This window comes from Antechinus flavipes, chromosome 6, assembly GCF_016432865.1.
Source record: "Antechinus flavipes isolate AdamAnt ecotype Samford, QLD, Australia chromosome 6, AdamAnt_v2, whole genome shotgun sequence".
In the NCBI taxonomy this organism is placed as follows: domain Eukaryota; kingdom Metazoa; phylum Chordata; class Mammalia; order Dasyuromorphia; family Dasyuridae; genus Antechinus; species Antechinus flavipes.
The window spans coordinates 242,687,888-242,713,285 of record NC_067403.1 but is presented as its reverse complement, the minus strand read 5'-3'; the positions used below and the strand labels follow the sequence as shown (position 1 = coordinate 242,713,285).

The 25,398-nt window shown below is 33.3% G+C and overlaps 2 protein-coding genes across 2 annotated transcripts; both read right to left on the bottom strand.

Moving 5' to 3' along the window:
* Nucleotides 1-8,877: 8,877 nt before the first annotated feature.
* On the bottom strand, nucleotides 8,878-9,807 carry LOC127541322 (olfactory receptor 4C12-like). The gene has a single exon (XM_051966606.1). The coding sequence runs from the start codon at nucleotides 9,805-9,807 to the stop codon at nucleotides 8,878-8,880; it is 930 nt and encodes a 309-aa protein (XP_051822566.1).
* Nucleotides 9,808-22,993: 13,186 nt separating this feature from the next.
* On the bottom strand, nucleotides 22,994-23,923 carry LOC127541317 (olfactory receptor 4C12-like). Its single transcript, XM_051966600.1, has one exon. The coding sequence runs from the start codon at nucleotides 23,921-23,923 to the stop codon at nucleotides 22,994-22,996; it is 930 nt and encodes a 309-aa protein (XP_051822560.1).
* Between the last annotated feature and the right edge of the window lie 1,475 nt (nucleotides 23,924-25,398).

The following is a 25,398-nucleotide window of genomic DNA, read 5'->3' as shown; positions in this document are numbered from 1 at the left end:
GAAGCATCATACTCAGAATTGTACTTGACTCCATTCTTATCTGATTCTTCATCCTTTTCACCTACTTTATCTAGATCCTCCCTCTCCTGCTCTTCTTTTTTCTTATTCTATAACTTATATAATTTCCTAAAGCCAGTTGTATTAAGTTATATGTATAAAGTGTTTCTTTGGAAATTGAGTCAGGTCCATTATCATTATAGTTGTCACATAGTTGCTCTCCTACTAATTTCCATTCATCTAGATTTAATTCTTTTTCCTTAGAGAACCAAAGAGATGTGTACTTTACTGTTTCTAAAAGTTCAGTAATCTGCTTCCAAATTACAATCAAACCTTGTTTTTTTATAAGTTTAACCAAGCTTTCAACAAAATTTCCTTGTGGTGGAGAAATCTTTTGAAACATTTGTTCCATTTTAACTGGAATACTACTTTAACTTTTATAAAGTCTCCTTATTGTACTCACCCTAATTTCTGGGTCACAGATAAAGGTTCTTGGTCCTATGTTTGAACACCAAAATGTAATGTTCTCTTGGTTGATTTTCTTGAGGTCTCTGGGAGCAGCTTTCTTTTCAGTTCAGTAATCACAACAAGAATAGCAGGGGGTTAAAGTCCAGATCCTTTATTATCTCTTTCAAAGTCTTGTCTCCTTTCCTGGGGCCCAGTTAGCTTTCTTAAAGGCCTATCTTTAGTGAGTTTCTGCTAGCTTCACAAAGTACACTTTCTAACTTCAAGAGAGTTCACACCTCCCTTGAAGCTCGTTGGGCCAGAGAGCACTATGGGAGAAAACCCATAATCCCTCTCTCTCGTATCCCACAATTCCTCCCTCTTGGATAAAAGAAACAGACAGAAGCTCTCGGTCAGATTTCAGTAGAGTTACGCCAGAAGCCCTCTCTCCGAGGCAAGGCAGAATATTTTCCACTTGGCTGGCTGGTGGCAGAAGTGTTCTTCGGAGAGAATGAAGACGCTACAAGTCGAGATTTCACCGGAATGACATGAAGATTGGAGCTGGCTAGAGGCTGAAGAAAGCAGAGGCAGAGGCTGAAGGACCAGACCTTTGGATTTAAAGACATTTGGAGAGAGCTCTTGGAACCAAGCAGAGAGATAGGCCTCTAAGCTAACCGGGCTATATTGGAAATAATAAAAGATCTGAACTTTTATCACCTGGCTGCGTTTTGAGAAGAAAAAGATTACAACATTTTGGCGCCCTGAACGTGGGACTAACAGACCCCTCAGTGGATTTCAGTGGAAAAGCTCCGATCCTGATTCAAGTGGAAAAGCCTCTGATCCTGATCCAGTGGAAAAGACTTCAACCCAGAAATTAGGGTGAGTGCAACAAAGAAATTTTGTTAGAAGAGTTAAAGTAGAATTTCAGCTAAGATGGGACAGATATTTAGAAAACAGCCTGTTTCTGTTCAAGGAAAATGTTTAGAGAGCATTGTCAAAATTATGGAAAGCCAAGGTTTAATTATAAGTTTACAGCAAATCACTGAACTTTTACAAACTGTAAAGGATATATGTCCTTGTTTCTCTCTTGATAAGGAATTAGATTTAAATGAATGGAAATTGGTTGGAGAGGATCTTTGTCAATTCTATGATAAAAATGGGCCTAACTCAATAATTAATACATATAATGTAATACAATTGGCTATAAGAAGTTATTTAAGTGATAGAATGATGAAAAGGAAAGTACAGGAGGAAGTGCCAACTTTACTAGGTGAAAAGGAGGATGAATCAGATGAGAATGGAGTTAATTACAATTCTGAGTATGATACCTCACAGCAGGAGGAATTAGGTGATTCCACATCTCATGACCCTCCCCCCGCAATTAACCCTTCATGGGTGGAACAAGGGGGAGGGAGAGAGACAGAAACACAGTCAGCTTCTCCTGTAAAGCAGAATTTGACAAGATTAGAAAAAGCATTAATTAAAGCAAAAAATGAAGGAGAAGATATATCTGATTTTATAAATGCATATCCTGTGATTGAAGAGCTCAACTCCTCAGGTCAAAAAGAGAGAAAATACACTCCTTTTAATTTGGGAAAAATTAAAGATTTGAAAAAGGGTTGCACTCTTTATGGGGCTACATCATCTTATGTGAAGATGTTACTGGATAATTTGTCTTATGAAATCTTAACCCCGAATGACTGGAAATCCATCACTAAAACATGTCTTGAACCAGGACAAAATTTATTGTGGCTTTCAGAGTTTCATGAATTATGTAGGATTCAAGCCCAACACAATAGGCAAACAGGAGCTATTGTACAAGTTGCTTTTGACCAACTAACTGGAGAAGGTCAGTATGCAGAAAGTTCAGAACAGATTTATTATCCCATAACAGTGTATGAGCAAATTTCTAAGGCTGCAATAAAAGCTTGGAATTCTCTCCCTGGACAGAAAGATGGAAATAATGCTTTCACAAAAATAGAGCAAGGTCCCAATGAACCTTTTGCAGATTTTGTGGGACGTTTACAAACAGCTGTAATAAGAACCATTGGAGACAATGCAGCAACAGAAATAATGACTAGACATTTGGCTAAGGAAAATGCCAATGAGATTTGCAAGAGAATTATATGGGGGCTAGACAAAAATGCTCTTTTAGAAGAAATCATAAGATGCTGTGCCACAGTGGGCACAAATGCTTATTATGCCCAGACTATGATAAACATGGAAAGACAAGGTCCTTCTTGGCAGAGGAATTCTAGAGAAATTCGTCGATGTTTTCAGTGCGGAAAAGTTGGACATTTGAGAGCTCATTGTAAATATGGAGATAGAGTGAGAAGACAGGGTGAGAGAAAACCTAAAACCCCATGTCCAAAATGTAATCGAGGCTTTCACTGGGCCTCTAAATGTATATTGACCCAGAAGAATGAGAGGCAGGGCCCAGCTCCAAAGTATCAATCAAAGGACAGGTGGGGCATGATAGCAGCTGAGGTTACACCCAGAGAGACTTTAGAAATTCAGAACTCTGATGTCATCAACCAACAGAAAAGCAATCAGGATTACAGTTGGGAAGAATACAGGCCTTTTAAGACAACAAGACAATATCCAATGCAAACAACTCCAATGTAATTACCAGATGATGAGGAGAAATCCCAAATTTGGTAAATAGAAGGGAATTAGGTCAACCGCTTGGGGAAGAGGATCTGCTTATATTTCCACAGATGGAGAAAGAATCAGACGGCTGATAAGGAGACTGTCAAAGAACTTTAAAATCTTCAGCTTTCAGTTCCTGAAAAACCAGCAAGAATCACTGGATTCCCTGAGATGAAAAATTGTTGATGAGACCTTTTGCAGTACTTCAGAGCTTACAGGAATTATTAGATTCCTGGCACATGAACTAATGGACAATGGAATCCTATTGGACTGTTTCTAGGACTTATGGACATGTGTAAATTTTCAGGATGATTCATGTTATTTGTTACATTACTACTAGCCTGTGTTATATTGCTATGTGCTTATGTAAATTATGTATAATGCCTCCCATATTGATGGATTTATGTATACCATATATATCTGTTACAAAGTTCTGGCCCATATTGATGGCTTTATGTGTACCCCCTCAGAAACCCCCTATGTTTTAAAACAAAAGAAAGGGGGAGATGTTGGAATCCTTACTAACTGTTAACGAATTAGAGTTGATCTAATCTTACAAGAAGATGTTTTGGGCAGAACCTGAAACAAGGTACTAAGTAGAACTAATTAATACAAGGCTTGTGTCCACACCTTTACTCATTGGAGTTCAATGAGTTCACACCTCGTCTTGTTGTCTTAAAAGGCCTGTATTCTTCCCAACTGTAATCCTGATTGCTTTTCTGTTGGTTGATGACATCAGAGTTCTGAATTTCTAAAGTCTCTCTGGGTGTAACCTCAGCTGCTATCATGCCCCACAGGGAACCCAATGATTTCTGAAGATTTTAAGAATCCTTTTGACAGTCTCATTGTCAGTAAAGGTGGGAACACAAGCCTTGTCTTGATTAGTTCTACTTAGTACCTTGTTTCAGGTTCTGGCCAAAACAACTTCTTGTAAGATTAGATCAACTCTAATTACTTAGCAGTTAGTAAGGATTCCAACATCTCCAGGTGGGAGAACAAGACCCCAAACCCCATGTGAGGTGTGAACTCATTGAACTCCAATGAGTAAAGGTGTGGACACAAGCCTTGTATTAATTAGTTCTACTTAGTACCTTGTTTCAGGTTCTGCCCAAAACATCTTCTTGTAAGATTAGATCAACTCTAATTCGTTAACAGTTAGTAAGGATTCCAACAAGTTTCCACCTGTCTTCTCTGCCCTTTGATTCTCTCCAATTGAATCCTAGCTAAGGCTCCTAGCTTATATGCTCTACACTGAGTATAAACCAATCATTATATCACTAGAAAACTATTATTTGTTATAGGGTTAAATCAATCATACTGAACCATATTGTCTCCTCAATTCCACTTAGTATCTTGTAATCATTCTTGTTCAGAATTTTGGCCCATAACATAATGAGCCCCTAAACCCCAGAATATCAAGGGCCCCAGCCATACCAAACTGGTACCAAAAGTTATTCATCATTGACCCAGCACAGTCACTGTCACCTGTAGAGGAAACTTGGATAATCTCCCTTTCCCCTAAAAACAGGCCTCAACCTTTTAAAAAAAATTTAGCAAAAAAAGCAACAAGAACTTTGACCATAGAAAGTTTTATACAGAAAGAAAACAACAGATTAAAAACCCTGAGAACCCTAAAAGCATAAAGTCTCAGATGAAGCCCCAAAGGGTGATATGAATTGGTCCCCATCTTAACAGAAACTCTTAAAAGAATTCAAAAAAAATCTTAAAAGAGAGCTAAAAGAAAAATGGGGAAAAGAAATGAGAACTTTGCAAGATGGTTTTAAAAAAAACAGAAAATATCTGCAGAAAACTCCTTATAAAATGGATTTAGTGAAATGGAAATAGCATATAACTCCTTGCAAAATAGATTTGACGAAATGGAAAAATAAAATAACCCCGAAACACAGAATTTGTGAAGTGGAAAGGGGGAAAAAATAGAATTTGTGAAAGGGAAAAAATTCATATAGCAAAACATCCCATTTAAACATTCAATTGGCCAAATATGAAAGGAACTAAAAAAGGTAACTGAAGAAAATAATACACTTATAATTAAAACTGAACAAATAGAAATGAATGACACAATGAGACATTAAGAATCAGTCAAGCAATATGCCCAAAATAAAAATAAATAAATAAATGAATGAAACTAGAAGAAAATGTAAAATACTTCATGAGAAAAAGAACTGACCTGGAAAATAGATCTAGGAGAGACAATCTAAATATTATTGGACTTCCTGAAAATCATGATGAAAAAAAAAGATCCTCAACATTTTCTTTCAAGAAATCATCAAGGAAAATTGCCTTGATATCACAGAATCAGAAGGTAAAATAACCTTTGAAAGAATTCATCAATCACATCCAGAAAGAGACCCCAAAATGAAAACTACAAAAAAAAATTGCAACTAAATTTGAGATCAGACCAGACCAATGAAAAAATATTGTAAGCAGCCAGAAAGAAACAATTCAAATATCAAGGAACCACAATTAGGATTACCCAGGAACTAGCAGCTTCGACCTTAAAAGAAGGAAGGGCCTGGAATCTGATATTCTGAAAGACAAAGGAACTAGGAATGCAGCCAAGAATAAACTTTCCTGCCAAACTGAGCATGATCTTTCGGGGAAGAAGATGGACATTCAATGATACAGGTGAATTTCAGCTATTTATGATGAAAAGACCAGACTTTAACAAAAAATGTGATCTCCAAATTTGGAACTTAAGGAGCATAACAAGGTAAAAAGGAAAAAAAAATGAGAACTATATCTCTGAATTCATAGTACATTCAATAAACATAGGCCAATAGTTTTTTCCTACTTCATTGAGAGAAACATAAGTAGGATCAAAGATAGAACATGATGGGAGTCATTGATGGCTGAAACTTTTGAGACTAAGACCTGGGATAAGAAAAAAGGGTAAGTGATCTTAGAGATGAAGATAGTATAGAGTTGAATGACTTCATCAAAGCAGTGGAGATGGGAAAAGGAAGGGAATCAATGTGACACAATTTTGTCTTCGATTTGTTTCGGAAAGTTTTCTGATTTCCTAAATAGCTCTTCAGAGACACATGGAGTGGAGCAATAAATGGGGATTATAGAGGTCCTGGGGAACAAATGAGCAAGGAATATAAAAGTAAATGATAAAGGGGAAATTAATCACTTGAACACAATATTTTACATGTAAGATGAAGAAAAGAAAGGAGTTTAACAAGAATTTACAGAGTTACAAGGATGAAGGTCAGAGAAACAGAAGGAATATTGTAAGAATGAAGATCACTATGAAGAAAAAGAGGCTCAGAGATCTTGTGCTCTTGTTCTGCCAATTAGTTCTATCCACATATTTGCGATCCCATTTGGAGGCTTCTCGGGAAAGACACTGGAGTTGTTTGTCATTTCATTTTATATTTTATTTTCCAGATGAGGACACCGAGGAAGCCTTAATTCATTAAGTGAACCAGAATTGTACACCTAGTAAGAGTCTGTGGCTGAATCTGTACTCAGGTCTTCCTTATACCAGAACCAACACTATACTAATTGTACTTTTCTGGATCTTCAATCTACTATTAGATGTGCTTATATTTCTATATCATAGTGTCCAAAGAATAGCACAATCAGTAAATATGGAAACAAAACTGGGTATAAATCTTCAGATGTGTATAAGAAGAACCTTATAAACCTTAGAATCATGGTATGAGTTCATGATGCTTTGCTTATATGTCTCATGATCTCTTCTAGTTTCCATATGGTCATATTCTTATAGAAACACAAGAGGAATGTCAATCATATTTATAATAATAGCCCCTCCACAAGAATATCCCTTGAAACTAGGGCAAAACAAGGTATCCTGCTTTTAGTGGCTACATTTGTTTTTATGCATTCAGTTCCATTTTTAATGTGTGTATATTCTATTTTAAATCCAGAAATAATTGGATGATACATATCTCAACCCTTTTTTCTTTTTGTTATCCAACAATCAAACCTTTTATTCTGATCAGCATTGGTAACCCGATATCCAGTTTTTGTGCTGATGGATAGTTTGAAAAGCTACTCGGTCTCCCTTAATGTGTAGTGCTGAGCCACATAGAAGACCTACAGAGGATGCAGGGGAGATGATGGAGTAGGTCATAAAATTCAAAGCTCTCCATATTTCCCCCACAAACAAGACAAAACAGCACCTCAGGTGAATGTAGGGCACTAAAAAAGGACACAAGTTGGGCAGAACAATCTTCCTAGGATAATTGGAGTATATTTGAAGAAAGATACTAGAATAGAAGTTTGGCCAGTATGGAATATAAATATCTCCAGGTTAAAGGAATTGGATAGCAAAAAGAGAAGTTATAGTTCTAGGATCCTACTCAGAACAGGAAAGGGATATAGAGGGAATAATATATATATATTAAGATTTAGATGATTTTTAGGATATAAAAATCTTCTAAATCTTAAAAAAATAAGAAGGAATAAGATGGGGGATATATATAGAAGGTTGTGTAGATTAATAGAAAAAAGATAAGGTATGTGGATTTTTTTCAATCTTCAATTTTTTTATTAAAGCTTTTTTATTTTTCAAAACATATGCATAGATAATTCTGCAACATTAGCCCTTGTAAAACCTTGTGTTTCATTTTTTCCCCCCTCCTCTCATCCCCTCCCCTAGATGGCAAGTATCCAATATATATTAAACATGGTAGAAATATATGTCAAAAACAATATATGCATACATATTCATACAATTATCTTGCTGTACAAGAAAAATCGAATCAAATCAAAAAAGAAAATGATGAAGAAAATAAAATGCAAGGAAACAAGAAAAATAATAAGAATGCTATGTTGTGAAGTATACTCAGTTCCCACAATCCTCTCTCTGGGTGTAGATGTCTCTTTTGATCACAAGACCATTGAAACTCATCTGAATCACCTCATTGTTGAAGAGAGCCATGTACATCATAATTTATCATCGTATAATATTGCTGTTGCCTTGTACAAGGAATTCCTGATTCTGCTCATTTCACTTAGAATCAGTTCATGTTTTGCAGTTTTACTCATATACTTTCTGACTTTCCCTTGGCAGATAGATTCCCAAATATTTTTAAATATCAACAATTATTTTAAATGGAATTTCTCTTTGTATTTTTTGCTGTTGGACTTTGTTGTTGATGTATAAAAATGCTTATTATTTATGTGGATTTATTTTATAACCTGCAACTTTGCTAAAGTTGTGGAGTATTTCTAATAGTTTTTTTTAGGGTTCTCTACATATACCATCATATCTTCAAAGAATAAGAATTTGGTTTCCTCATCACCTACTTTAATTCCTTCAATCTCTTTTTCATCAATTATAGTACCAATCTTCCAAAACTTCTAGAATAAAGTATAGCAAATGCCTCCAGATCAGCTTGTTCAAATACAATGAATCTTTTAAAAATTTGATCATGCATAGGGGAGATCAAGGAATATTTGCTTTGATCAGAAGGGATCTTGGGGCATCTTAAGGATTCTGAAAGGAAGTCTGCTGCATAAGGGAGTAGGGGAACAAAGAAACCTTGAATTGACTGTGGAAATAATCAGTCTAGAGATTTGGGAGAGGAGAGGAAAAAAGTAATTTCATATTAAAATCTACTTTTTCTGAATAATTAGCTTCTGATCTCATCAATCTATACCTTGCTATAAGTATTAAGTACAGTCAGTGTTCTTTTCAATTCCTAGCACAATGACTATTGGTCCAGTTCTATTTAATACTTTGGCTCTCAGTTCTCATATATAATTATTAATAGGGATGTTATCTTACAGATCTATTTACTTATTACCTAAATTTACTTTCTGAGTCCAGAGCTTCCTCATAGCATTTTTCACCTCTTTGTTTCTTAGTGTGTAGATTAAAGGATTTAACAGGGGAGCCACCATACTATAAAAGAGAGCTGCAAATTTATCTATGGGAAGGGTCATCACTGGTCTCAGGTACACAAATATGCAAGGCAAAAAAAATAAGACAACCACAGTGATATGGGAGACACAGGTGGAGAGGGCTTTGCGTCTGCCTTCAACACTTTGATTCTTCAGGGAGTGCAGAATGGCAGCATAAGAGACTATCAACAAGAAGAAGTTTAACAAACAGTTGAAGCCACTATTAGCTGCCACAAATAGACCAAGGGTATGGATATCCATGCAAACGAGTTTGAGCAAAGGATACAAGTCACACATGAAATGATCTATAATGTTGGGTCCACAGAAGGGCAACCAGATTGTGAAAAGAATCTGGATAGTTGCATGGAGAAAGCCCCCTGTCCAAGCTACCCCCACAAGAAGACCACACAACTTCCTGCTCATGATTGTAGTATAGTGGAGTGGTTTACAGATGGCAACATATCTATCATAGGCCATCACTGTGAGCAAGATGATCTCAGCAGCCCCAAAGGCATGTTCTGCATAGACTTGGGTCATGCACCAATTGAAGGAGATTGTTTTCTTCTCTTTTAGGGAGTCCACAATAAGTTTAGGTGCTGAAGAAGATGTAAAAATTGTATCTATAAAAGATAAGTGTGCCAGGAAGAAATACATAGGGGAGTTTAGAGTCTGACTGTTGATGATTGTCACCATAATGAGAAGATTGCCTGTCAGTGTTACTATGTATAAGAGCAGAAACAAGGCAAATATCACTTTCTGCATTTTCAGATTCTGTGTAAGTCCTAATAAGATGAATTCTGTCACATTCCTTCCTTTTTCCATCTATATGAAATGAAAGAACAGACTCACAAGAAATGGCTTTCTCTGCAAAGAAAATAAGAAGTAATTAAAATAATTCAATATACAACTGTAGACAAATCATCAAGAATAAAGACTCAATTGTTATTAAGTTTTTATTTTTTTAACTTTCTCAGGTGATTGTAATTTTACACCTTCCCAGTGCATCTTCTAATCTTTAATTTTAAAGACAATAATCAATCCCTTTAGTGTTGAGAATCCTCTGGAGAAATTTTCTTAAAGGGTAAAAGTGAAAGGTAAAAAGGGGTTTTCCAAATTCTATTTGAGTTAATGACATTTAATCCATATGTTAGGAAAGTTTGATAAAACATTTAGTTATCATTCTGTTTTTCTTTTGGTATGTAGGATAATCTCTTCACTGATCTCTTTACTGAATGTACCTAGTGGGATTGAAAAACCTTGTCTGGATGTGTCATAGTCCTGAATATCAAATTGTCCTCTAGAAGTAAGTAATTACTTTTAAGGGTTTGTAATATTCAAGTCATCATCTTCCCAAAACTTACTGATAGTACATCTTTTGAATGTATAATAGATTAATTCCATGGAATAAAGTAACTTACCCTGAAGGCAAAGAAGTCCTAACCCATATGTACTTATAATTTCTTCTGTTTTACGTTTAATAGTACTTAAGATTATTTCCAATTGTCTATGGCAACTGATGGCATAGTGGATGTAGCCCTAAGCTTTAGGTCATGAAGTACTGAGATAAATTCAGGCTCAGAAACTTTCAATTTGTGTGACCCTGGCTATTAACCTTGGTTTACTTTCATAATTCAGTGGTGATGCTACTTTTCAGGAAAAAAATAGTAGTTGTTTTATTAAGTACTTAGTACAGTACTAGCACAAAGTCATTAGTATCCAAATCTATCCCCCTCACTTCCACTCCCATAAAAATGAGGGAAAATGACATATTATCATAAATTCTTAATGATTTATCTCATGCTGACATCTTGAATTTATGACATGAAATCTTAGAGATGGAAGATGATAAAGAAACCCCAAAGATTAATAACCACTAAACACATTATGAAATCCAACTTATTCTTGAAAAAAGATAACCTTAGTATCCTCCATCTCTATTTTGCCATGTGTTCTGAGAAGAATTTTAAAGAAAAATCAGTCAATTTGCATTGTTCTTATGATAACAATAAAGCAACTACTCTTTATAAGTGAACTAATTGTTCTTTATATAATCAAGATGTAGGAAACTGAAATAAAAGCCTGGGGGGTGACCCTTGTAGTTTTATTTTTTTACTAAAGCTTTTTATTTTCAAAACATATGCACAGATAATTTTTCAACATTGACCCTTTCAAAACCTTGTGTTCCAATTTTCTCCCTTCATCCCACCCCCTCTCCTAGATGACAAGTAATTCAATATATGTTAAATATGTTTAAAAATATGTTAAACTCAATATATGGATACGTAGTTATACAATTATTGGGCTGCACAAGAAAAATCAGATCAAAAAGGGAAAAATGAGAAAGAAAACAACAACAAAAAGAGTGAAAATGCTATGTTCTGATCCACATTCAGTTCTCACAATCCTTTCTCTGGGTGTATATGGCTCTCTTCTTTACAAGATCATTGGAACTGGCCTCAATCATGTCACTGTAGCTATGGAGGACCCCTGTCTTCTTAACAGCTTGACTTTCTTCATCTGTCAATAGGAATTAGTTTCTATTTAACTACATGGTTTTCTGGTGTTTTGTGAGGAACATATAAAATTTCTACATTTCTAAATTTCTACACTTAAATCTCCATGTGATTTAATCACCTACTTATTTACTTCATTTTTAAATTGTGGGTCTCACAAGTAATAACTTAAAAATTAATGTTTAAAACAGATCTTCAAATGCCAAATTCATTCATCAAGTGAAAAAAAAAAGTTTCCCCAATAAGTCTCATTGCTCCCAATATTGCATACATGAAAAAGAAATTTGTAATCTTTCAGTTCAAGTCTTAACCAAAATGTTAATCTACTCCCCATTTCAAATCATTCAATCCCCATATTGGTTTCCACTGTAAGATAATTTACCCTCAGTAATTCTAATTATATGATCTAGACCAAATTACTTTTCCCTCAGTCACATTATGGTACTTATTCACATTATACTTCAAGACTTATCCTTTTCAACTTCTTATTTTTAATAGTTTCTGTAATGATTTTGCAAGATGGGTTTGGTATTTAAGAAACCAATCAACATTCCATTAATAATTAAATTGGCATTTAAGTTCTAGATTTTCAGTTGTGATATATTCTGTTCAAGACGTATCCTTCTGCTCTGCCATCCATTTTAATACTATTGTATACCACTTTCTAATACATATATTCTTTATTTCTTTTGCTAACATTACTTATTTATTTTTTCTTCTCCTAACTCTCTTATGTCTCCTTATGAGCCTCCTTTACTGAAATTTATTGTTTTATCAATTTTGCTTCAGCCCCTCTCTAGATATTCATAGTGTTTTCCTTCATAAAATGTATGTATTGTCTAGTTGAATAATTTATAGTTTTCCAATATGTTTATAAGAATTTTACATGTTTAGCATATTTTTGATTAGGTGAAGAGAGAGGGAGAAAAATTTGGAACACAAGATTTTGATAGAGTGAATGTTCAACACTATCTTTGCATGTATTTTGAAAAATAAAAAGCTAAACAACTTCCTCAACATTCTTGCCTCTGTAACCTCATAAAAACTATCAGCATCAACAAAAATATGTTACATCCTTATTTCTTTTCAGGAGACTTCTCTTTGTTTAAGCATAAACTCAAATACCAACTCTCTTGTGATGGTCACCTTCATGAGACCATTTGCTAATTTTCTTCTTCCCTCCTCAAATATCCTTGCATAATATGTGCATATGTCTATGAATATCATGTCATCTTTTTAGTCCATTGTGCTCTGATTCATGGTACATTTAGGAAATGGTACCTCAGATATCCTTAGGTGGGAAGAGTTGTGTTCTGAGTGATATGGTGACTGCAGTATAGATTTACTCAGACAATTAATCTTAACTGGGAGTCATCTGAATTTATTATTTGTATTTCTACATTGATGGTGTAGCTCTAAAGAGTAAGACTCATGCTTTCCTTATCTATTAAAGCCCAACTGTGCATATAATTCAGTGAGACATTCATAGGGAACCGAATATACACATAAACACACATACACAATAACAGAGCCAAAAAATTCTAAAAACTATGGTAAAAATTGCTAAAATTTAGATAGTGATTTAATTTGCAATGTCTTTTATAAATAATAAATCATTTTATCCTCACAATAAACCTGTGAGATAAAAAATATATTTTCTTCATATCCATTTTACAAATAAAGAAACTGAGGCATGGGATTAAATGACTTATACAATAAAACATAGCCAGTAAGTATCTGAGGATAAATTTGAACTTAATTTTTTTCCCCTGACTCTTAGCCTTATGCTCTATATTCTGCGTCAATCAGATAGCTCAAACCATTAGATTCATTTGTGGTATTCATTCCAATTTTTTTTTATTATAATCACTTTTTAATCTTATTTTCTTCTTACTATTGATGACTAGTTAGGCTTTTTTTTAGGTCTTCCTGAAGTGATTTATACTGAAACAACAATAACAACAAGCAATGAACATACATATATGGGATTTTCAGTGAACATTTCTATGAACATAACAGTTCAGGTTCAAGAACATCTTTATTTCTCCTCAAAATATTAAAGTCTTTGTCTTAAAATCTATTAAAATCTAGCTTCTATGAGCTGTAGCTAGTGCAGAGATAGACAGTGGTGGACAGAGATAGACAGAGAGACAGAGGAAAAAAACAAACAAGGAAAGAGAGAGACAGAGACAGAGAGACAGACAGACAGATAAAGAGAGAAAGAAAAGAGGAGAGAGAGAGAGAGAAAGACAGGACAGACACAGGGAGAGAGACAAAGAGACAGAGAGAGACAGAGAGGCACACACACAGAGAGACAGACAGACATAGAGAGACAGAGAGACAGAGTGACACACACAGACAGAGAGAGAAATAGACAGACAGATAGATTTATATTACTGAAAGATGCAAAAGATCTGACTCAATAGGAAGTTCTGTTAATGGGAATCTTCTGTTTTGTTGGTGACAACATAACCTTATAGCTACTCCTATTACTATAGTACAATATCTGCGTGATATTTTAGAAACCCAAAACTAATAACTTTGCACTAGTCAATAACATATGGATAGAGGAGAGAGAAAAGTGTTTCTATAAACGTTATTATTGTAGAAATTAACCTATAATCATTCATTTAGAATCTCGCAAAGAAAAATTCCCCCACTAATATACACTCAGACCTCCTTTGAATTTTATAACTATAGAAATTTGGGGTTAAGTGACGTTTCCAAAGTTACATCTATTATGCTGAAGGTAAGATTTTGCTGGATTTTCGTGAATACAAGAAGCTTGGCTCATTACCTATTATACCAACTTCCTATATTGTTTAAAGTTTTATTTTAAATTTTATATCCAGAAAGTGTGAGACAGTTAATAATATATTTCAATAAATTGAGTGGGCTAGTATTATTTAATTATGAATTAAATGACAAACATATTCCAAGTTGAGAAACATACATTTGAGCTTTATCTGTCTTTGAGTAGCTTCTGATATATTCAGGAGTACAAAACATATCACTGTTTGATTAAACACGTTCATTTCTGTATATGTATGTATGAATTGTCCATATTCCCTGCCTTCTGTAATAAATGCCTTCTAAAATTAAGCAATGTTTCAGAGAGACATGAAAATCATTGTTTTTGGTCAAAGTAATCTAGGTACTGAGAAGTAGAGAAACTTAAGGTATATTCCCAGAAAATCCCAGATTCAGTTTCGCATCTGGAAAACTGAAATAAGGAGAACTCACTCCTCTAATCACAGAACAACAGACAAAACCTACCATGGAAATGAATCCAAGTGGTTCTCTCAAGCCATTCCAAATGGCTTCTTCAAATATCTAAAGAAAAGGGGAAAAAAAAGGAGAAACTGGTTTCTTCTTTGTTTACAAATGTTTAAAGAAGATCTTAAAAAAAGAATACTGGCCTGTTTGCATGTCTCATGCTTCATTCTCACAGGACTTAATTATAAATTATTCTTGAAGAGTTTTGTTTTAATAGTAGAAATCAATTTGGCTCTTTTCCCTGCCTTTGGGGTTTTCATTCTCTGCCTTCAAAGCCATGGGGTGAAAGTTCCATTAAGACTAATCCTCATGAGGATAAGCAAGCATTCAAAATCCTATGTGAAAAGAAACGAGATATCATTTTAGTGTTGGAAAAAATGATTTAAAATTCATTTTTTAAATTTTCTTTTTAAAATCTTTTTTTCTTAATTATATGTAAACAAGTATTTTCAACTTTTTTTTTAATTTTGAGTTTGAAATTCTCTCTCCTTCCTTCCATATCCTTCTCTTTGAAAAGGCAAAAAAAATTCATATAAATTATACATATAGTCATGCAAAACATTTGCTTATTAGCCATGTTACAAATAAGATATAGACATAAAAAAAGAATAACAAAATGAAAAAAATAAGAGTAAGCATCACTTCTTTCTCTGCAAATACATAGTATTTTTCATTCTAAGTCTTCCAGGATTGTCTTACATTATTATATTGCTGAGAATAGCTGTCATTCACAGCAGATCATCATTACATTTTTGCTATTACTGTTTAAAATGTTCTTTTAGTTCTGTTCATTATATTATGCATCAGTTCATGTAAGTTTTTTTTCCCCAGTTTTTTCTGAAAGTATATTGCTTGAAACTTCTTGTAGCAAAAATATATTCCACAAAGATCATATAATACCACTTATTCAGCCATTCTCCAATTGATGGTTATCCCCTCAATTTCCAATCATTTATCACCAAAAATCTGTTGTAAATATTTTTGAATATATACTTCTTTTTCCTTTTTCTCTGATGTATTTGGGCTATAAATCCAGAGGAGCTATTTCTGGGTTTGTCAAATTCCATTTTACAACTCTTTGGTAATAATTTCAAATTCCCTTCTTAAATGGTTGGGTTAGATCACAATACCAGCAACATGGCAGTAGTGTCTCAATTTTTCCACATTCCCTCAAACACTGGTCACTTTCCTTTTCTGTCATAAAAGCAAATGAAATAATTATATGATGGTATTTCAAAATACCTTTAATTTTCATTTTTCTAAACAATCATGATTTAGAACATTTTTTTTAAACATTACTATAAGTAAGCTCTGATTTCTTCTCCTGAAAACTGCCTGTTCATAATTTTGGCCATTTCTCAGCTAGAGAAATTCATATTCATATGAATGTGACTTGGAGACCTATGCATTTACAGAGTAACCTTTGATCAAAGAAACATTCTATAAATTTATTTTCTTTTGTTTTTTGTTTTAGTTTCTTTGTTATTGTTATTGTTCCCCTCAGTCTAATTCTAACCTTAGCTGTTTCCATGTTGTTTGCTGATTTTTTTTTTTAGTTTAATAGAATTTGAATTATCCACTTCACATCCCATTATGTTCTTTCTCTCTGATTTGGTTATAAATTCTTTCCTTATCTGTAAATATTGGAAATATAATTTTTCCTGCTCTCCTAATCTGATTTTGATACCATCTGTTATATCTAAATCACATACCCTTTTGATGTCATCTGAGTATATAGTGTATTATCAATCTACAGCTAACTAGCTGTCAGAATGCTTTCCAGTTTTCCAAGAAATTTTTATCAAATAGAGCTTATTTATCTCAAAATGTGGATGTTTGAGAATATCAAAAACTAGATAATTATTGTTATTAACTAGAGTGGATTGTATACCTAATTTATTCCACTGATTTACCACTCAGTTTCATATTGGCTGAGTTTTCAAAGAAAAATTGCAGATTCTTAGACAACTGTAATTTCTGCCAATATTGGTAGTATTAGTCAATCATTCATTTATGTATAATACTTGATGACCAATGGACCATAGCACATCTGCCCTTTGTTTGTTCTTCTTTTTTCAAAGTCTGCCCACATTCATTTTCTCCTTTTGCATTCCATTTTCTCCCAAATCAATCTCTATTTCAGGAAACCTCATCTTCTAATTATGTAGCCAAAGTATTTCAACTTCACCTTTAATATTTGACCTTGCCATGAATAGTCTGAATTTATTTCTTTAAATATTGATTTGAATTCCTTGCTATCCAAGGGACTTTCAAAAGTCTTCTCTAAATCCACCATTAGAAAATATCAATTTTAAAGTTCTCAGCTTTCCTCACAATCCAATTTTCATAGCCCTGAATTGATTCTTAAAGAATCATAGTTTTAAAATGTGTCTGCTTTTTAGTATGCTGTGCCAATTTGCCATAGTTTTCTTTCCAAGGAGGAAGCATTTTTTAACTTCATGGCTGTTATCACTGTCTCCAATGAACATTGAGGTATATGAGAATATAAAACAAGCTCTAATTAATAAAATATTGGGATTAATTGTAATGTCTGAGCTAGCTTTCTGGAGGATCTCGGGATCAGCCCAAGTCCTTAGTCTTGGTGGAGGAGTGAAGGAGGCAGAAGGGCCACCACAAAGCTGGTCAAAGATGGAATCTGGAATCTGGAATCTGGAGTCTTGAGTCTTCTCTGTGTCTGTGGCTGAGAGAATCTTCTTTGTCTGAGACTCCCTTAAATACCTCAGTATGATTACATCACTACAACACATTAAGCATGCACAACCATTACATCACCATAGATAACCATTATCTCACACTGAGTAGGTGTTTAAAAGTATAAGCACCATGCTATCCTTGATTCAAATATACCTTTTCAGAGTTCCAACCCTCCTTAAATATTTGGGAAAATTAATTTTCAAATCCATCTAATAACAGAGATTATTTCTTAAGAAGCTCATTTATGAATTGATCTTATTTTTTCCTCCTAAGATCCATAACAGTATTCCATTTATTGTGTTTATATGAGAAATTTGTATATGTATATACAAATATTTGTATATACAAAGATGTGACTTCATCTTCATCCATGATAAATTCACATATTAGTTTTGTTGGTGATAATATTTTCTTTTGTAATTAAATTAACTTTTGCAATAACATTTTTCATTTTTTCACACACCCAGGTTCAAGTTTTGCTTATTAATTCAATTTATTTTTTAACTTTTAATTTTATTAATTCTCTTTTGATGGTATTTTTATTCTGCTATAGAATGATACACATTTCAATCTAGGTATATATTTATATGTGTGTATATATATCAGTACATACACAGAGAATTAACAATATTACTCAATACATATATATATAACACATGCATATTTTGTATATGCATATGCATATATATGTAATTTGTTCAATATGATATAAATTTCAATATATCAGTAAATATCAATATAAACTTCATTTATATATAAATGTTACATATATATATCATATATATGAATAAATTTCTAATACTCTTAGAAGTATTAGAAGTGCCTTATTAGGTACATATTTTTAAGGATATGGTTTCACCTGAGTTTAGATTTAGTTGTACACCAGAAATTTTGATACTTTTTTTTCATTAACACTATTTTAATACACTAATTTTTAGTTGTATTCTTTGACCAACTTATTACTTAAAATTCAGTTATTAATATCCAAAGACAACTGCTTTTTTAAAGGAAAATTTTGATTCCTATTTTAATTATGTTGTCTATGAAGGATGCAACTATTTTTCTGCACTTGCTTGCACTATCTGTTCCAAAATAGAGAGCTAATTTTTTATAAAAGTTTCATGTGGCACAGAAAAATGTATATATTCCCCTTAGAAGAAAAAAACAGCTTTCTCTAGTAAATTTTTCAATTTCAGTTTTCCTTTTGTTTATCTTTCTTTTAGAATAACATAAAATAGAAAGAAGGGCATATATTATTGCTTGTTTCTTCTTATGGTCGTGCTATTTTTTTTTTCCTTTATGAACTTAGACACTCTGCATTTGAAACATGTTTACTATTTGTACTAGTTTGTTTCATATAATTGATTCAAGCAAAATGTATTTTGCTTTTGTATCTCTTTCTTTTTTTTTTTTTAATAACTTTTTTATTGACAGAACCCATGCCAGGGTAATTTTTTACAACATTATCCCTTGCACTCTCTTCTGTTCCAATTTTTCCCCTCCCTCCCTCCACCCCCTCCCCCAGTCCTATACTGTTAAACCAGGCAAGCAGTCCTATACATGTTAAACAGGTTTTGTATCTCTTTCTATGCAATAAAAATATTTTTGCTTTATCTGTTAGGAGGATTAAAACTTCTGCTTTTATTGCTGTTGTTGCTGTTATTTGAGATTCACATTATGCAGTTATTTTATCAAAACCTGTATTTGTATGCTTTTATTTTGGCTGGTTTTGATAATAATAATAAGTATTATTATTGTAACATTTATAAAGTATTTACCATGCACCATGGAATTGTGCTGTGCTTTTTCATTCTATCTCCTTTAAGTTTCTCAAATCATCTAATAATCAATTTGTTGACTGAATCAAATAATTTGATGAATTCTTTAATTGTTTCAGAAGGTAGAAAAACTACTCAGGGACCCAGTCCTACCACCATGGGATATGGGATCTTTGGCATTCTGTATTTCTGCCTTTGGTTGATCCTTTTTTCACATTCTGGGGGTCCTCTGATTACCATACTTGCTCTAGAATTATCATAGAACAGGATTGCTTAGCCCAGAAGAATCCAGCACAGAAATTTAGGGCACAGGGGATTACCAAAATATACATTCTCCTCTTTTCTACTCCTTCACATGTGATTTTTAAAACCAGTGAATTATTTCTGATATATATCTTTCTTTCTAAATTTTTCCTGGTAGTTTTGATGAACATCATCATTTTATTCTGAAGACTTTATTATTTTGATTAAATCTTAGTAATCTCTAGCAGTTCTGTCTAATTTTCCCCATGATATAATTTATTTTCTTGTCATTCACCAAAAGTGGGAAGTTGACTATTGAAGGCTTTCTGTCATAATTGGAAAACATACTCATATAAACTCATATAAAGTATGAGTATCAGGATTCTCTTGCTGGTTTCACAAAACTAAAAAAAAAAAAATAGTTTTTCCAATAGCATTTTGGAGGCAGATGGTAAATACCATTTCTTAATTATTTTTCCTCTTACCTCCAATGGTTCTATAAACTTTTTAAATATCCCCGGCTTTGAGTTAAAAAAAGAAAAGAAAAGAAAAACCTTTGTTTAAGTAATAAACAAAGTAAAGGAGAAATGCTAAATATAGACAAGAGCATTCTCTTTTCTCTCATGATTGTTGGAAGCTGCACCATCAATAATTGTTTAGGTTTTTTTTTTCTTTTTTTGGCTATAATACATGTATATAATTCTGAACACACATTCTAAACAGAAATCATTTGAAATTGCTTAGAATATGGAGTTTTCAGAAAAGAAGACTGTGAGAACTGTCTAAAGCACTTATTTTTCTATTTATGTGGCTTAGAAAATTGAACCATTCTATTTATACACTAAAAAATTAGATGAATTATTTAAAATTGTGGATCTAGCACACTGGGGAAAAAAATAACTAACTACAAAATAGTGATATCCAAAAAGGAGATTGGGTTGTTTTGGTAGTTTATAAACTTAGCCAATCTAGAATCAAGTTGGGAAAGATTAGATTGTTTATTAGGATAATTTTTTTTAGGAAATTCTTGAGGGTTTTTTTTTACTGTCAACTACTTCATAGAATCAATAGTTTCTGAGGTCCTTCCAAAATAGAAGATACAAATGTATGTGATGTCAAAAGTGATAATTTTTAGAGAATTGCTCCTAATAATTATTTTTTGTAACCACATTGACCTGCAAAGTAGTTTAAAAGACGTTATCTACATTATTATGAACTTCCCAAGATGATTTTTTATTTTCATATCATACAGATTTATGTACTTAACTTTCAAATCCTAAAGATTAATCTTGGGAACTATATTCCTGATATAAAGATGTATAAAGAATACATGTATACCTTGTTCTAGAAACTGATGTGGAAAGGACATTGTACCAGAAAAAGGGTAAAGTGGGGGTACTACATCTCATGAAGAGGCATAGGAAACCTATTATATCTGAGAGAAAGAATGGAGGGGGAAGAATATAGTGGGTATCTTACTGCCTTCAGAATTGGCTTTAAGTGAAAAATCTTAAGACATATTCAATCTATGGTGAAACTTCTCCCACCTCATTGAAAAGTGAGAAGGGAAAAGTGAAAAGGGAAGGAATAAGCTAAGCGGAAGGGAATATGGAAACTGGGAGGGAAAAGGGTAAGATAGGGGGAGGAACTCTAAGGCGGGGGGAGGGAAGGCTGTGAGAAGCAAGTGGTGCTCACAAGCTTAATACTGGGAAGGGGGGTAAAGGGGAAAGAAAAGAGAAAAGCATAAACCGGGGTTAACAAGATGGCAAGTAATACAGAATTGGTCATTCTAACCATAAATGTGAACGGGGTAAACTCCCCCATAAAGAGAAAGCGGTTAGCAGAATGGATTAAAAGCCAGAATCCTACAATATGTTGTTTACAGGAAACACACCTGAAGCGGGGAGATACATGCAGGTTAAAGGTAAAAGGTTGGAGCAAAATTTACTATGCTTCAGGTGAAGTCAAAAAAGCAGGGGTAGCCATCCTGATCTCAGATCAAGCTAAAGCAAAAATTGATCTAATTAAAAGAGATAAGGAAGGGCACTATATCTTGCTAAAGGGTAGCATGGATAATGAAGCACTATCTATATTAAACATATATGTACCAAGTGGGGTAGCATCTAAATTCTTAAAAGAGAAATTAAGAGAGCTGCAAGAAGAAATAGACAGTAAAACTATAATAGTGGGAGATCTTAACCTTGCACTCTCAGAATTAGATAAATAAAACCACAAAATAAATAAGAAAGAAGTCAAAGAGGTAAATAGAATACTAGAAAAGTTAGATATGATAGATCTCTGGAGAAAATGTAATGGGGACACAAAGGAGTACACTTTCTTAACTTTCAAATCCAAAAATTGTTTTATTCTGGCAATAAAAGTCACAGAATTTGGCTCTGATGAGGATATGTTAAAAAGTAATTCCACTTCCAAGAGTCAGGAATCTTGTTTCTTTTTTCGAGCAGTTCTAAGGATGTGTTGCAACCCAAAGACATTTAGAAATATTGCAAGTAGTGGATAAAAAACGGGATCTGGAGTAAAGAAGACCTGAATTCAGATTCCACCTCAGATAATTTTACCTATGTGACTCCTAGAAGACAATAAATACCTCAGTTTTCACTGGCTAAAGGACAAAACAAATAAACAACAACCATAAAAACCAAGAAGTTGGACTCTAAAATTATTTTCCGATCATCCACTTAATTTTCTTGAGCCACCTTCTTCCCCTTTAGTTCTGTATATAGTAAGACTAGATAATTAGATTTATATAATTCTCTGCTATGTTGATCAAATGAGAATATATATGATAGCATTCTTTGTAAATAATAACATTTCTTAACAATTATAATACATAAAGATATAAATGTAATACAATAGTAAACAGGGGCAACTGGTAGAAGTTAAAATGAATTTCTTTCATTATTTAAAATATCACATTCTCCTTCTCTCTTGACCATGATAGAAATGAGGAATAAAAAAATGGTAGAAATCCATAAGCCAGAGATATAAATATCAATTATGGTAACAGGATCAAGTTTCTAAAATTTCTAGGATAAGCTGTAGCAAATGCTTTCAAGTTAATTTGTTAATTTTGTATTAGGTCACAGAATCAATGTCATGAATAGGGAGAGAGGAAGGAATATTTGCTTTGATCAAAAGAGACCTTGAAGCATCTTAACGCTTTTGAAAGGAAGTCTGTTGGATAAGGATCAGAGTATGAAAGAAATCTTGTATTAACTGTGTAAATGCTCAGCCTAAGAATTTGGGGGATTTGAGAAATAGAAGCTATTATATCGCAAAGTATACATTTTTTTGGATAATTTCTGCATAATAATAAAGTCAGCCTGTGCTTTGCTATACAATATTAAGTGCTGTCAATTTTCTTTAAATCTCATGGCCCTGGAACAATTACCATTGGCCCAGTACTATTTAATGTATTGCCCCAAGTTCTTGTATTACAAAGGATGTTTTCTTAGGATCTGTTTACTTATCATTTACATTCACTTTCTGACACCATAGTTTCCTCATAGCATTTTTCACCTCTGTGTTCCTTAATGTGTAGATTAAAGGATTTAACATGGGGACCACCATAAAATAAAAGACAGCTACAGCTTTATCTATGGGAAGGGTCATCACTGGCCTCAGGTACACAAATATGCAAGGCAAAAAAAATAAGACAACCACAGTGATATGGGAGACACAGGTGGAGAGGGCTTTGCGTCTGCCCTCCAAACTGTGATTCTTCAAGGAACGTAGAATTACAACATAGGAGAGCATCAACAAGAGGAAGCTTAACAGACAGATGAAGCCACTATTAGCTGCCACAAATAGACCAAGGGTATGGGTGTCCATGCAGACAAGTTTGAGCAAAGGGTACAAGTCACACATGAAGTGATCTATGATGTTGGGTCCACAGAAAGGTAACCAGATTGTGAAAAGAATCTGGATTGTTGCATGGAGAAAGCCCCCTGACCAAGCTACCCCCACAAGAAGACCACACACCTTTCTGCTCATGATTGTAGTATAGTGGAGTGGTTTACAGATGGCAACATACCTATCATAGGCCATCACTGTAAGTAAGATGATCTCAGTAGCCCCAAAAATATGTTCTGAATAGACCTGGGTCATGCACCAATTGAAGGAAATTACTTTCTTCTGCTTTAATGAATCCACAATAAGCTTAGGTGCTGTAGAAGATGAATAGATTGTATCTACGAAAGACAAATGTGCCAGAAAGAAATACATGGGGGTGTTTAAAGACTTGCTGCTAGTGATGGTCACCACAATGAGAACATTGCCTGTCAGTGTTATTGTGTATAAGACCAGAAACAAAACAAAGATTATTTTCTGCATTTTCAGATTCTGTGTAAGTCCTATTAAGATGAATTCTGTCACATTCCTTCCAATCTCCATCTATGTAATAAGAAAAAAAAAAACAGATTATTAAAAGATGGGCTTAATTTTAATACTATAATAATTCTATGTTATAATATTATAATCCAATATTAAAAAAATGGGTAAATCAATTAACCTTGTTTCTTGAATTACCTCAAATACCAATGGGATTGATGATAGTAGCTACTTTTCAGGATGATAAAATGTAATATTGGTTTTTAGAAGTACTTGGCCCAGTACCTGGCACAAGTAGTCATTTATGTATGTTATCCCTATGTTTTCTTCTGTCATGGACATGTAGAACAATTAAATATTTCATAAATGTATATTTAGTTTTCTCATAGTGCGTTAGTGAATTTTTTGATAGCCACTTAAAATCTCAGAGATAAAAGATTCTAAGAAGCCGCAAAGCCATTGGACACAGTCCTTTCTTGCCCCACAGTACCTTCCATCTCTATTTTCCATGTGTTCTTAGGAGTTCAAAGAAAATGTTGGGTGATTTTTATGTTAATATGATATCCTTGATAAAACTCAGTGGTGAAATTATTGTTCTTCATATAATTCAAATATAGGTGAGTGAAATAAAAAACTAGGGGTCAGGAACCCTGTATACAAAACTACTTTCTAATTTACTAAGTCTTTGAACTTGGGAGATTCACAGTTAGTGTGACTTTTCTCATCTGTCCATTAGAATTAATTACTATTTAACTTCCTGGATTATGAGTATTTTGTGAGGAAACTGACACATAAAATTTCAACATCTCTAAAATTTAAATCTCCAGTGTATAATTTCGTATTTCAATTTCTTCATTTCTAAATTGAAGGTCACCAAGCAATTAATTGCAAGATATTGTTAAAACTCACAACGGATCCAAATCCAGTCCTAAAAACTCCCCAATATATCAATAGCTCATAGTCACATTATTGCACACATGGAAAGGAAATTTGAAATCTAGTCCAAGTCTTAACCAAAATGAGAATTTATTCTCCATTTGGCATCTTTCAGTTTCCATGGGTTATTATTTTGAGCAAATATACCGACATATAACTTACACTGAATGATTCTAATTATATGTTCTAAGCAATATTAGAAAAGAGTTTCCTTTATCCCTTATTCATATCATAATAATTAATACATTTCAAGAGTTATTCTTTTCAAAACCTTGTGTTTTTAGGCTATGATACCATTTTACAAGATTGTTTTGGCATTTAAAAAATCAGAGGGTTCATTTTAACTGTGATATCTTGTATTTAGGTCTTATCCTCCAGTGTTCCCTGCATTTTAAATACTTTTGTACATCTCCTTTTCCCATATATTCTTTCCTTCTTTTGCTTCCATTACTTTAACCTTCTCTTATTCATTTAATTCTGATGTTCTCTTAGCAGCCTCTTTTACTGAAATTTATGGCTTTAGCAATTTGGCTTCAAAATATCTGTATAGATATTCTCAGTGTTTCCTTTCATGAATTTTTTGTTATTGTCAATTAAATATT